At 38.3% G+C, this 15,702-nt stretch overlaps 1 protein-coding gene across 2 annotated transcripts in view; it reads right to left on the reverse strand.

The window, feature by feature from the left end:
* Positions 1-15,702, reverse strand: part of smtnb (smoothelin b) — a 168,034-nt gene that overhangs the window by 110,544 nt on the left and 41,788 nt on the right. For both annotated transcript variants that reach the window (XM_055655293.1, XM_055655292.1), the window contains exons 2-3: positions 10,892-11,052; positions 6,127-6,220 (exon numbers count right to left, since the gene is read on the reverse strand). In XM_055655293.1, the coding sequence (XP_055511268.1) occupies positions 6,127-6,220; positions 10,892-11,052 (255 nt within the window). The remainder of the gene's footprint in view (positions 1-6,126; positions 6,221-10,891; positions 11,053-15,702) is intronic.

Here is a 15,702-nt window from a genome sequence, read left to right on the forward strand (position 1 = left end):
TTAAACTTATTGTTATGCTTTATCTGATGGGATAAATTGCAGACTTGATTTTTAAAATCTCAAAATTTTGTAACATTGCTAGATAATGAAGACTAGAATCCTGGATGCTGACTTGATCATCTTATCTACCTTTTGCAGTGCTGATCAGGATACTTGTTCACTAAGATCCCTCTGTTCCTGAAAACACCTGAGGACCCAGCATTCACTGTCTATATCCTAGCTTTATTAGTCCTTCCAATGTGCATCGCCTCACCTCTATATGGATTAAATTTCATCTGTCATTGCTCTACCCAGTTTACCAACTCATCAATGTCTGGTATTGTAGAATTTAACATATACTGGTGATCATTGGTCATTGTGGACTTGGTGGGCCGAATGGCCTGTTTCCATACTGTATCTCTAAACAAAATTAAACTAAAACAAAACCAATATTGTCCTGTAGCCTATGGCTTAAAACTACCCTCTTCAGCAACAACAATACCAATTATCACTCTAAAATATTCTGAAAAGCTTTTCCAACCTTCATGACATAAATAAAAAACATTAGAATAAATGGTATTTTCAGTTCAGATGATAGGTCTTCAACCAGAAATGTAACTTTCTCTTTCTACGAAAAATGTTGCCCGATCTGTTTTTCCAGCATTTGATGTTTTTCATCGCAAATGGTTCCCTTCTGAATTTTATGATATTTAATTACTTTCAACCCTGTCCAACAAATGTAGCTATTAATTAACTCTACATTTGTCTAACTTGCCAATGACCAGTCCACAGATTCACAGATCGCAGTTGATGAGAAGGTTGGGGATAAAATAAGGGAATAATATAATTAGGTGGTTTATGCTTGGCATGGACAAAATGAACCAAAGGTCCTGTGCTATATCTTGCTATGATTCTTGATTCATTATTCCACTAGGAAACCTATAAAGTCACGTTTCTCGCACTGTTTTCTTAACAATGCCACGGGATCCCCTTTTGTGGACAAATATTACTGCCCCACTAACAAAAGCAACTATAAAAGGACCATATTGACCTATCTCCTGTCGTTTTAGTGGACCAGAACCGTTCCAGTTCTGCACATTGGACTGAAACACATTGTGAAATAGATTTAGCACTTTTCTAGAAACAAGCATATTTGCCAGCAAAAACAAATGCTTGTAACCACAAACAAATGACAAATTCAAACCAAAAAGGTGAAATTTGATTGAACGTTGAGCTTTCTGGAAACAGGAAAAATGTATGTTGGAGCAAATACAAAGCCTTTGCATATCTCAAGGAACATCTTTCAACTATGTGCATTCTCCTCCAAGTTGAATAATTAACTGTTTTAAAATATCTGGGGAAGCCATTTACTATGCACACAGATGAAAACATCTTGGGTTTATACAGTAGATTAATGCCACCTTATGTTGTTTTCTGCTCTTGCATTAAATAAACTGTGGATATTGCACATAAAGGGCAAGAAGATTGGCCTTTATTGCCTGCCATCATAATGAGGAATGTGGGGAATCCACTGTGGTGCATGTTTATGTTAACTTTTATGTAGTTGTGTGTCTTGTTGCATTTTTTTAGTATGGTTGTATGGTAGTTCGCATATCACTGTGCCTTAATTAGTACATGTGACAATAAAAGACCTTTGAAACCTTTATGATGTTCCTTATACTCCTGTTTTCTCTACTGCAACCCACGCCTCATCACCTCCAGGTTCCAGGTTTACATTTTTCTATTTTTCCAGAACTAACTTCTGGAAGTGATTGTAAAGATTCTTCAGCATGCAGCATTCTGCAATGAAATCTACACACCCAGACATTGAATAATGCCCTCAGTGATGCAGGCAACACAATTTCATCCTTGAGAAAGCAGTATTTCGTACAATGCTTCGATGATTTTGATGGCTATTATCAGTTTATTATCAGTGTTCACATCCTGTGCTTTGAGATTGAACTGTTGTGAGAAGTCACAGAAGGAGTTGACAGTCCTTGTCCTGGACATCGCGGCAGTGTTGGCCACCAAAAATGGCCAAGAGGATATGTTTCCAAAGGATGGAGTCATCCTGGAATTGACCAACGAGAACTTTATCCTATGACTGACACCTAGCAATATTTTAAGGGTGGACACAAAATGCTGGAGTCACTAAGTGGGTCAGGCAGCATCTCTGGAGCACATGGATAGGCAATGTTTCGATTCAAAACCCTTCTTCAAACTAAAGCTCTGAAGAAGGGTTCCGACCCTAAACATTGCCTATACATGTTCACCAGGGATGCTGCCTGACTTACTGAGTTACTCCAGTATTTTGTGTTTATCCTTGGTATAAATCAGCATCCCTGTATGTTTTATTGCCTGTTGGGTTCACAATTTGCAGCATTAGTTTATCCCATGGTAAATTAGGCGCTTACATAAAGCAATTTATTCAAAAAATATTGCAACAAGTTTACATATTATTGAAATTAAATGATTAGCATTTTCAATGCACCTAGCACATGCATACGATAATACCTAATTTTGCTCACAATATGCTTTTGAGGTCGAATGAGACTGGCTGTAAATAGCAATGTCACAATGGCGGAATATGGAATCCATTAAATTGAGCGTATGAGCATCAACTTCCACCTTCTAAAGGTTCTGTTTAAAATCATTAATTAATCTGTTTTTGTCATGCAGGAAGAGGACACAATTTGCTGTCATACTCAGAGAAATAAATACTGGGGGATACTTCCCTCTTTAGGTAACATATGGAATAGCAGTATGAAAATAATCCCTGGCAATTTTAAAAGAACATACTAAATATAAACAAGGATCGGTTATTCAGCCCTATGCATCTGTTCCACCATTCAATATGATCATGACTGATCTTCTACCTTATATCCTGCACTAACTTTACATCGTGTGATTCCCTCTATATCTAAAAATCTATTGATCTCTGTTTTGAATATACTCAGACTTAAGCTTCAAAACCAGGCAGGAAAAGGCCCACCATCTCAATAATCAATCTGGTGAACCTTCTTTCGCCTCCCCCAAATTGCAAATATATCTCTCTTTAGGTGGGGAGACCAGATATCTGCGTAATGTTCTATATAGTGTCTTACCAAGACTTGATTAATTGAGTAAGACTTTCAGCAATACACATACAGAAAGATAGCCAGGTCCCTCTGAACAACAACACTTTTCAATCTATCACCATTTAAAAAAATAATTTCCTTCTTATCTTTTTCCACTAAAGTTGATGACCTCACTTTTTTTCCACATCACATTCAATCTGTTATGCCCTTGCCCAAGCCCTGTTGAGACCAAAATATTGTTAATTGGTCTTGTTTCCATGCTCAAGGGTTGATATACTCTACCACATTGGAGGGAGAGTATCTGAAGTTCACCAGATTGATTCCCGCAATAATGGGGTTGTCCTAGGAAGGGAGATTATGCAGACTAGGCCTATACCACTTCACCTTTTTAGTAGAATAGGAGGTGATCTCCTTGAAATATATAAAATTCCTATAGGGGTTGATGTTTTCCTCTGGCTGGAGTGACTCAAACCAGAGGTTAGTCCCAAAATAAAGGGTTAGCCATCCGGGATAAATGAGAGGAATCTTCTTCATTCAGAGGATGGCATAACTATTGAATTCACTATCTTCGAGGGATCAGAGGGCTCCATGACCCATCATATTCAAGACAAATTTATGGATTTTGAGATATTAGAAGAATCAAAGGATTTGTGTTTCGTGCAGGAAAATGGTGCGGAGGTAAAAGACAAGTCATTATTTAATTGAACGGCAAAGCAGAAAGAAATATTCCGACTTTTATTGCTTATGTTCATACAAAATGATTTAAATAACAGAAATGCTCATTTACTGAACATAAATTTAATGTGCAGCCTCTCTGGCCTCAAATGATTTACCCAACAGGATAAAATGTTATTTGGAATTATTTTTTTCAAACTGCAATTACTCCCTTCGTGGATGACACTTCACTGATGTCAGCCTGGATTCACCTCAGTCTGGAACTATTGCACCTGTTATAATTGCCATCATTCTCCATGCAAGATCAAGAGTTTCAAGGCAAACATCTCCTTCTGTGAAGCATCCTTACAATCAATTATCAACAGTGGTGACTTGAAATCAACTGTGGAGGCAGGATTAATTTCTGTGAAGTGTTGGCCACAGATGTGTTTTAACTTCACTATCAATTCACTTTTCAAAATATGTTGTGTTGAAATATAATGAGCAAATGTCTATCTTGTCTTTATGCAGCGACTTACCATCAACACCTCCATGGGATTAATTACTTCCAGAGTAAAGCCTACTTGAAGAATGTCCTTCCTCTTCACATTTACAATTTCTCTCTTTACCAGATAGTCACAATGCTCCAATTAGCACAAGGAAAATGGAAAAAACTGTTCATCTCTTATTGTAAAAGAACGTAAGTACATACACAAATAGGATTGGACCATTCTGCTCCTTGGCTATGCGCCACTATCCAATAAAATTATGTGTTTCACTTTGCTGCACTAAGCCTATATACGCTGATTTATCTAAAAATTAATTCCGTGTCTTGGATTTCCATGGTAGCTGAGACTCTACAATCTTCTTGATTAGATCATTCCAAACATCCATTACCAAATACCCATTACCATCCCCATTGACAGAATAGGTTTACTTTGTTCAACGGATATATTTTATGACTGCATCTACTATGGATTCCTTTAACAATATACAAAGAGAAAGAAAGTGGATTTGTATCTTTAGGTTTGATTGCAAAACAGAAAATAACAACATGCTAGCCTATTGCACCACCCAGTGGTTGTCTATGCAATCTACATACAATGTGGTTTTCCTATATGGAACTTCAGAACCAGAATAGTGAAGATATCCAAGAGTTCCATTCTCTAATTCACTCAATTGGATAGCTTGTGTTCATATTTTCTTTATAATTGCTCCCATTGACCATATGGCCTCTACAACATATCTTATGACAACATTGACTGCTCCCTATCAGATATATCCCCTTTGTCTTATTCATCTTGCCCTATCAATCCATTAACATTCTCTCTCTGCCATTTCTGTCTTTGTCTTTGACTTGAAATGTTAGCTGTTTTCTTTTCCATAGATGCTGCCCAATCTATTGCAGATTCCCAATATTTGCAGTTTTTAATTTTCACAGGAGTCATATTATGCCAGATATACTACTCACGAGTCACTGTGTAATTACTCAATTCACTTGTTCAAACATGTCCTGCAGCAAGCTACTGTTTTTCAGGGAGTGGAGAAAGAGGTTGGGTGGGGGTGGGGGGGAAGAACTGCTAAAAAAGTAAGGTATGGAGAATATGTCATAATTTTCTCTACCTTCAACAAAACAACTGCACGATAATTTACTGGTGCACTCCAGTTCTCCAGAAAATGTGTATTCATAAGAAACACTGTATAGTGATTGCTAACAGACAAGGCCAACTGCGACAGGCATCACAGCCCAATCCATCCTCACCCTATGATCAAATGTATTTTCCAGCTGGGGTCATTGAATAAATGGAAATGTAACTATTCATTAACACTCGTGCTTTTGGGCATTATGATGAATTGTAACATGTAGACTGCCAGATTGTTTTTAATCTCGATTTTCCATGTAATTGCAACACTATATTCTACACTCCTTCCTTTGTATTCACGTATGATTTTTGATTATAATCATGCAGGTTTTTGCAAATTATCCAGATTTTTTCCACTATATATATCTTGGTACCAGTGACACCAAAGAATAGGGATTGAATTAAAACTTTCTTCTGTCCAGTTTCCAAACCTGGAGTCATTAAAGATGAAAACAATCTCACAAATAATAGTTCAAAAATAGCATCTTGGCATAAATTCACCCTTACGTTTGAAAAATGATAATGACTTAAATGTTCATCTATTGTCTAAGCGGGTCAAGTGAAAACATTTTATCAATCAAGGTCAAAAATTGGGCAATTCACATTTGTAGCAGTTGTTAATAAAATTTAACTTCTATAATAATAGTTGTTCCCAATGTATGGTTCTCAATATGGAGAAGATGTATCTTCCAAACAAACTATCAAGTGTACATTGGAATACCATGCAAAATATTAACATATGAACACATTCTCAAGTCAACAATACTGCTCACCAATGTTGTTAGCTCATCAATGTCACTAATGGATTCTAGTTTCCCTGAAAGTTTATCCAAAGACCCTTTCTGATCCTCTTCCTGTCTGTGAGATCTGTCAAAACATATTCAGAAAGAAAATTTAAAACATAATGCTTTTGGGTCAAAAGTTAACAGATCTCAAGCAAGTTCCAAAGTAAATCAAGAGTCAAGTTCAAGTTCGCGATTATTGACACATGCACCAATTAAGGTACAGTGAAATTTGGGTTACCATACAGCCATACTAAGTGAAAAGCAATACATACAGCCATATAAAATAAAATTGAACATAAACATCCACCACAGTGGAATCCACATTTCTCACTGTAATGGAAGGCAATAAAGTTCAGTCATCTTCCTCCTTTGTTCACCAGTGGTCGGGGCTGAACCCTCCGCAGTTCCCCGCTGCCGACGGTCCGATGTCCAAGCCCTCACGTCGGGATGAACAAAATTCCGGCGTCGGGATGGAACAGAACATTCCGCAGCATGGAGCTCCCTAGTCGGCTTCTTCACGGTGTTAAAGTTCACAGGCCCCCGGGTCGGAGCCCTTTCACCGGCGTTCCTTGGCAAAGGTTGACAGGCTCCGCGATGGTAAGTCCACGCCACGTCCACGGCTTGAAGCTCCAGGCCGGTCTTCAAGAAAGGCCGCACCACTCCACGTTATTAGGCCACAGGGGAAGGACGGAGATGCGACACGGAGAAAGATTGAATCTCCGTTGTGGTAAGTGACTGAAAAAGGTTTCCTCTCCGATTCCCCCCCAACCCCCCACATAAAACAAACCAAGAAACACTAAATCAAACCTTTAAAACATACTTAAAATGATAAAAACAGAGAGTGGACTGACAAACTGTTGGACTTTGTTCACTATTCAACTTTGTTCAATTGTCACTTGGAGTTATTCTATTGTTCCATTCTCCATTAACTGCACTCAACTCTGATCTGAGGTTCCCACCTACTTTATGATCACTATCATCCCAGTGTCAAAGAAAGGTAAGGTAGCACGCCTGAATGACCACCATTATATTGAGCTTTGTGAGACTGGTCATGGTGCATATCAACTCCAGCCTTCCAGATAGCCTTGATCCATTGCAGTTCACCTATCGCTGCAACAGGTCCAAGCAGAACCATCTCCCTGGCCCTATACTGTGCAATAAGGACACTACACTGGACCCTTATTTATTAACCATAGTTCCAACTTCAACACTATAATTCCAATCAAACTCATCTCTAAACTCTCAGATCAAGAACTTATCACCCCCATCTGTAACTGTATCCTCAATATTCTGACTCCTAGACCACAATTGGCAATGATATGCAGCAAAACATCCTCTACAATAAATCTCAGCACCAGTGCCCACAAGATTACGTTATCAATCCCTTGCTATACTCCCTGTACACCCACGACTGTGTAGCCAAATTCTGCTCTAACTCCATTTAGAAGTTTACAGGTAACACCACCATGGTGGGCCAGATCTCAAACAATGACAAGAGAATACAGGAAGGGGATAGAGAGCTTAATAGTATGGTGTCAAAGCAACAACATATCCCTCAATACCACCAAATGAAGGAGCTAATCATGAATTTCAGGACACCCCAGCAGTGTTGAAGTAGAGATGGTCGAGAGTATGTTCCTAGGTAAAATTTGGCCTGGTTCAACCACAGTTAAGAAGGGGCACACCAATCCCTGTACTTCCTCAGAAGTTTAAGAAATGTGGCAGGACACCAATGACTTACTAATTTCTACAAAGGCACCATAGAATGCATCCTAGCAGAATGCTTCATAGCTTGTATGGCAACTGCTCTGCCCAAAGCCTTAAGAAATTGCAAAGCATTGTGAACATAGCCCAGTATATCACTAGTCTCCCCCACATTGACTTCATCTACACTTCACACTGCCTCAGGAAAACAGCCAATATACTCAAAGACCACTAACACTGATAATTCTCTTTATTCTCTCCTCTCCAGTTGAGCAGGAGATAGGAAAGCTTGATAGCACGTACCACTAGATTCACAAACAGCTTCTTTCCAGATGTTATCAGACCTTTGGACTGACCTTATCTCGAATGCCAAGGATGTATTCACAAACTCCCAATCTACCTTCATGCAAAACATGCACATTTTGTAACTGCATTTTCTCTGTAGCTGTAACACTATCTTCTGTACTATGTTTTTATTTTCTCTTTATGCGCTACCATGATGTACTCATGTATGGTATGATTTGCCTGGATAGCATGCAAAACATGTTTTTGTATTACATCACTGTACATTAGGCACCAATAAACCGATAGCAATGCCAACAGCACCAATAAACCAATAGCAAAAGCTGAAAATCAGGCACCAACCCCTGCGGTATCCTACCAAGCCTGCAAACAAGAAATAGATTTGCTTTTCCCCAACACATTTTGCATTGTGTCAAATTACCCGTTATCAACATTATTTTTACATTCCTCCAAATTGTATTGGCTCTACCTTGCTCTTGAACCTTATCAAAGGTGTTTTGAAAACCCAAATAGACCACATTCATCATTTTCCCCTTCATTTACTTTACTAGATGCATCCTCAATAAATTAGTTAAACATGATTTTCCTTTCATAAATCTTTGTGGATTCTGCCAAATCATTATTATTTCTCCCAACAAATGTTTTCAGATCCTTTGATTCCGGCATTTTCCCCAATTACTGACGTCAGACTAACACATTTAATGATCTTAATGATCAGGCCTTTATAGCTTCTTAAGTGGAAAATTCCAGATGGTGAATGAAAAATATTTCCCCTCACCTCAGACCTAAACAGCCTATCCCTTATTCAGAGACTGTACGCCCTAGTCCTAGGCTTCTGCTCGTTTCCAGCCTTTGCAAGAATTTACTGAGTTTCAGTTGGATCTATTCTCATTCTTCTAAACTCTAAAGAATATAGGTCTCACCTATTGACACTCTCCACATACGGCAAATATTAAGACTGAAGCTTGAGAAGGTGCTCAAGGCAAGCAAGAATGCAATGAACCAGCTAGGAAAATTTGTCAGCTTTATTTACATTTCACTTTATCCACATTTAAAAAAAATTATTTTAGTTCTCAAATCAGTGCAAGAGTTCATGAATTGACTAAATAGTGTATTTCCCGGAGCACAGATGTTTATAATTTCTGTTACTTTTAAGTTTTCTGGCAAACTGTTTTTATAGCACTTAAAATGATGGGCCTGTGTTTGCCAAGATTTGAGATTTGAACAAGCAGACAGATTTAAAGCACAAGGATTAAAATGTTCCTAATTTTTAGCCATCTGGAGGCATTATGTAACTCATTTCAAAAGAAAACAATGTTAACATGTCATCATTTGCACAAAAATATGAGATAAGTGGTCATTTTGACTCCTGCAAACAGCCCATTTAATCTTACTGTCAAACTCTTTGGGTTGTGAATTGATCGATATAGAATGTACAGTCAACTAAGTTATCCGAATGCAGCAGAATAAGATGTATCAAAATAACAATTATTCATAAGACTGTGGTCAAACTCAAACAGCATTTAAGAATTTTGTTTGTTTATTATTTTACAAAAGTTATCTAATTTACATTGCTAGCAACCCCAGAATTTGTTACTCTTGGTAGTGTTGAGTCATTCTGAAGGACTACTGCAGTCCTGCTGCCAATGGTAATCCACTTTGTGAGGAATGAAGATCCAGAATTTAGAGTTAAAATGAAGGATCAGCAATATTTTCAAGTCAGGATGTCGTGCGAAGTGAATGAGAACTTGCAGACAATGGTTTTCCTATGAGCCTGTTGCCTTTATCTGCCTTGGCAGTAGGAGCTGTGGAGGTTTTGAATACTGCCAAATTAGCTTTAAGTAATTGCAGTTATTTTGTAGATGGTATATGCTGTAATCTAGGTGTGTTGGTGGTGGAGAAAGTGAACGTGAGTGGCAGACAGGATCCAGCTTAGTTTGAGCACAACTGGTTACCCTTAAAACTTTGGCATGGTTTTAATTCCTCTCTAATATCCTGTAACATGTAAAAGAATCAAAATTACTATTCATTGCAATGTTATGTTGGCCTGAATCTCCAGGAATCTCCAAGGATTTGAAATACTTTTAACATCATCGTGTTCAGCATTAGAACATCATATACTCAGCACAACTGTGTATTTTTCCTTCTGCATTTGAATATATTTCTTTCTTGTTGATAACCTATCATTCATAATTTTGTTTTATGAACTACAGCAATGTTTTTACCTCAATATCTCCTAGTGATAACAGCTCTCCACACAGCAACTCACACAACCAGTTCCACTGCATTGTTCTTTCAGAGCCAAATTGGTCTAAATCAATTGTTGAGTATGAAGAAGGGTTTCGGCCCAAAACGTTGTCAATTTCCTTCGTTCCATAGATGCTGCTGCACCCGCTGAGTTTCTCCAGCATTTTGGTGTACGGTCTAAATCAATTGTTGCTCTTTTAAAAATAATGGAGACTGATGTTCCTTGAACCTAATCTGAAGGCATTACTCAAAACATTTTGCTAATGCTGCATTGACAGCATAAAATATACTTTTGATGTAGCCGTATTACTTTACCTTTCGCTTTTTTTCACTAGGCCTACAGTTTCCTAGCTGAATCCCAGATGAGATACAGCATTTTAACAAAAGAACAAGTAGCATTTACATGCATTACCATCGTTTTTGCATTCTAATTATATCAACTAATGTTCATCTTAGCACTGGGTGGCTTAATTCATTGCTGTATTTCAAACATCCTTACCGTAAATGATTCTCTTTGTCTTCAAGGCATTTATTTGTTCTTTCAGAACGAAAACGTTTGGAGGATAGTGTTTCCTCTGTTCTTTTTAATTCGTTCCTCCTCAGTTCATAAATTGTGGACCGAATAAGTTTACGTTCATCAAAATCATCAGTCACTTCCAGCTGTTGCGAGAAAAAAAGCAAAAATATTGAAAAATAGAATTAGTCAAACTCTTTGGATAAAATTAATATTCCAAATCTACACCAGACAAGGAGTGAAATTGTGGCTCAGAATCTGAAACGACCTTTGTTGATGAACATCCAAAATGAAATCAGCAATTGCTGCTCTCATATCATAAGACAGAATTGGTCAAAATTGATCAAAACCTTCATTCATTCATTGTCAATTGTTCTTTAAAAAAATTTAGGGGGGAATATTTAAAGGGGGAAAATTGTATTCATAAAGTATCTTTTACAAAAATGAACTTTTAAGATGACTCCTGCAATGTGGGAAGGAGCAACGGCCAATTTACGCATAATGTTCCACAAATTAGCATTGATAATGGCCCAGATGGTGATCCTCAAAGGAGAACAGCTAGCCAACAGCTTTTGCACAGCTGGGCTCATCCTCACTTTTGTGTTTGTACCTAGTTCATGATGAAGCTCAGTTGTATACACTTCATGCTTAGGATCTCACCAGATACACCAATTATCTATTGGAACGGCATTACAGATGTTTCGAAAGACAGGTTTTAAAAATTAGTGTATTCATGTTGCAAATTGTATTTTGTGATTGTGTAAATTGTGGTTTGTTGCAGAATTGTATAAATTTACAACACAAAGCAGCTATTTGTCCTATCAGGAACATTTCAGACAGAAATTGAACTATTTGGTTAATCACATTTCCCAGCACTTATTCCATAGCCTTGTACATTAAATAGCGAGCAATGACAATACAAAGGTGTTCCTGGTGAGGGTGGTTGTTGCACCCATTCTTGGATATGTGCACTGCCCAGAGATTGTTAGACAAGAAGTATGACTGGTTAGCACGTAACAAAAGCTTTTCACTGTACCTCGGTACACATGACAATAAACTAAACTAAACTGAACGATGATGAAGCAGCTGAAGATGGTTGAGCATAGGACACTATCCTGAAAAACCCTGCAGTACTATCTTGTGAATGAGATAATTAAACTCCAACAAAATGAATCTATATTCCTATTTGCCATGTACAACTCCCTTAACTGGCAGAGCTAGCCTTACGATCCAACTTCGCCACTCAGCTGAAATGTCTCACTTTTATTGTTTTATTTCAGACGATAATTGATCAGCTGCCACTTGCATTATAGTCACGGTTATTTCAATAAAAGGTCATTTGAATAGAAGTTAGTTTATGTTTGGTAAATGGGCACCTTCTTTTGCAGATCTACAACCAGTTTCTCTTCATGGCTCAACAGGAAATGTATAGAACCACATAGACAGGATACGTCTATTGTTCACCTGATCAAAGAAGTTGATACTATTAACTTTTCTATTAGTGAAGGAAAATAAAAAAAACTCTCAACTTGGTCATTATTCAGTGATTTCTACTGAAACTCTATACTTTAATTTGCATGTATGTGGATATTCAAAGAGTTCAAGTTAGGGATTAGCGATGGTACTCATTGTAAAACTAATCCACAGCAAGACACCATACACAAAGAGAGTTCATTTGGATGGGGACATGATACTCCAATTCTAATCCTTGTCCCACAAGAGAGGAGGGGGTTGCAGATTTAACACAAGGGCGGATAACTGCAAGGTCAATTCATCGAGCAACAAGGTGAAATGAAAGTTGGAAGCAACGTGATCTACACAGGGAATGAAAGATTGCAAATATACAAGCAACTGCATCTTGCTTCAGGTTCTTTCTGACAACCAAATGAAAACAACTGCTGCAAATCTGACATTAATGAACAATTTCAAGATTCTTTGACGTGTTTTGTGAGAGAGAAAATTGAGGTACTTAAAATTAATGAGGAAGGTGAAATGTCATTCCAGCACTTTGTGTACAGTACTTAAAATTAATATTGTGTTTAATGATAATCACAATTTATCAACTACAGTTCAAAGGAATTTTGCCAAGATTATTAAAAAGAAAAGAGTTGAAATGATTACTTATATGGTCCAAACAATGTCATGAAATTAAATTAAAGTTCTTAAGTATTTTGGATAGGTTTATGGAAAATTACAATGTCCATAAATTGCAGCCAAGAATTATGTTCTCATAATTCACAAATGACATTCATAATTAAGCTTAAAGGCAGTTTGGCAAACAATGAGAGGATTTCTTCTCATCTGATCAGTCATACTTAAGCTATTAGAAGGTTAAAAAAAACAATACTTTAGATCATGACACCCATGTACCCATTGAGTCTATATAATCCATATAAAAAGTGGGCAGAAAAAGGTCTCATATTATTATTTACCACCATCCCAAAATTTGTGGGACACTACAAATAACCTCCATGAGGTTTTGCGTCGGTTTTGCCTATCGAGAGACCTTTGATGCAATCACATCAACTCAAATCTTTTGTAGACAATGCATTATTGGAAAAACATAGAAATGTAGAACTATACAGCATTGGAACAGGTCCTCTGGGCCACAATGTCTGTGTCTTACATGATGCGAAATTAAACTAATCCCTTCTGCCTGCACGTGAGGCATACGCCTACATTCCCTGCATGCCCATTGCCTATCTAAAACTCTCTGAAATGCTACTTTTAAACTTTCTACGCTTCATGTGAGAGCCTCCCCTCCCAGCCCCTCTCCTGGTTTTCAGTTCCTAGAATGGTACAGGCATGAGACAGGAAAAAACGGGGAAAAAGAGGAAGAAACCCCCTGGCGGGGGTTAAAGGGGGCAACGCCTCCTTTATGGAGAAATATTTTGATAATTGTACCTTGAAATGACACAGTTTTCTTGCCCGTTTACCCTTAATTTACACTGTAATTTTTTAAATTATACCATACAATAACACATTTTATCTGATTAAAAAATAGAACATTGAAGTGTCTATGACATACAGACTCTTGAATACAGTGTGAGCATTGTGTACGTAACTCTATGCTTCCCGCCCCAACCCTGGTACGGTAGGCCTAGGGGACAGAGGAAAACCACTACTCTACATGTGTGGAGCTGAGCGCTAGCCATAGAGATACGCGTGCAAAGATGGTCGGGATGATCGAAACTCCGGCGTCGGGACGGATCGGAACACTCCGCAGCATGGAGCTCCCAAGTCGGCCGCTTCTTACAGGAGACCGCTGCTTCACGGTATTAAAGTCCACCGGCCCCGCGGTCGGAGCTCCAGTACTGGCGATAAGATCCCAGGCACCGCGATGGTAAGTCCACGCTACACCCGCAGGTGGTCTCCAGGAAAAGCTGCACCACTCCACGTTGTAGGCCGCAAAGGGGGGGCGGAGATGCAACACGGAGAAAAATCGCATCTCAATCGAGGTAAGTGACTGAAAAAGGTTTCCCCCCACATAAAACATACCAAGATACATTAAAACAAACATTCAAGACATACTGAAAATTATAAAAACAGAGAAGGGACAAGACAGACTGCTGGCGAGGCGGCCATTACGGGGGCCACCCGGTGGTGAAAGCCATTTATAGCGGAGATTTAGACAGATTTTTTTTAAACCAAATTTCAAAGTCCGTAGAAATCCACGGAGAGATCTCATGCCTGATGGTAATACAGTAAAAACCATTCCACAGGTGCTCACACAGAAAATCAAAACTACATATTTCATACAACACCTCCACCCCCAAATAGCCAAACTTCTGACTGTTTGATTATCAGCACTGTAGGTTCCTTTGCCTCGCTAATGGAAGCCAAATCTCTTAGTTTTCATTTTGGTGAGTGGCACATCTTCACGCGGTCTATCCAGACTTTGCTGATGAATGAATGAATCTCTTTATTGTCATTGCACATGGTACAACGAAATTTAAAAGTCAATCCCACGGTGCGATTCACAAGAGCAATTTTAAATATATAAGATAAGGTAAAAATACATACTTATAAAAAAAATTTAAAAATTACAGATAAATAACAATAGCAGCTGAGGTAGAGCCATTCAGTTGAATGTGAGTGTTATTTCTTATTTTGCATTGTTAAGTTCACGTATGGCTATGGGGTAGAAGCTGTCTCCAAGTCTGTTTGTGCGAGTTTTGAAAGACCTGTACCGTCTGCCAGAGGGCAGCAGGTGGAACAGGTTGTGTCCAGGGTGGGAAGGGTCCTTCAGGATGTTGGCTGTCCTGCCAAGGCAGCGAGAGCTGAAGATGTCCTTCAGGGAGGGCAGTGGACAGCCAGTGATTTTTTGTGCGGTGTTGATGACCCTTTGAACCTGGATCACTGAGTAACAAGGGGTCTCAGATTGCCTGAGACCACTTGGAGGAATGATGGGGAAGGGGAAAGAGAATAAAGAAATTGAAGGCAAAAGTTAAATATTCCAAAGTTTTTCAATGTCATCAATACTGTTGTTATGAAAGGGCATCAAATGAAATGTTCTTTCCCTGCTGATTCTGCAAGCATTTTTTTGTTTTTGAAGTGGAAATGTCGACAATATGTTTTTTGAAAGTCAAATACATCAGATATTGCACAACTGAAATAAAATCTAATGTTGGAAATATGGGTCAATAATCTGTAGAAAGAGAAAAAAACAATTTAGAGGGCAATCATCTTCCAGCAGGACATTGAGACTTTGTTTGAAACTACTGAAAGTTCTCCAGCTAAGTTATCAAGTCTTTAGTCATTGTTAAATTAATTCCTTTCCCACCGGGTGACAATAT

Source organism: Leucoraja erinacea, chromosome 25 (assembly GCF_028641065.1).
Source record: "Leucoraja erinacea ecotype New England chromosome 25, Leri_hhj_1, whole genome shotgun sequence".
Classification (NCBI taxonomy): Eukaryota; Metazoa; Chordata; class Chondrichthyes; order Rajiformes; family Rajidae; genus Leucoraja; species Leucoraja erinaceus.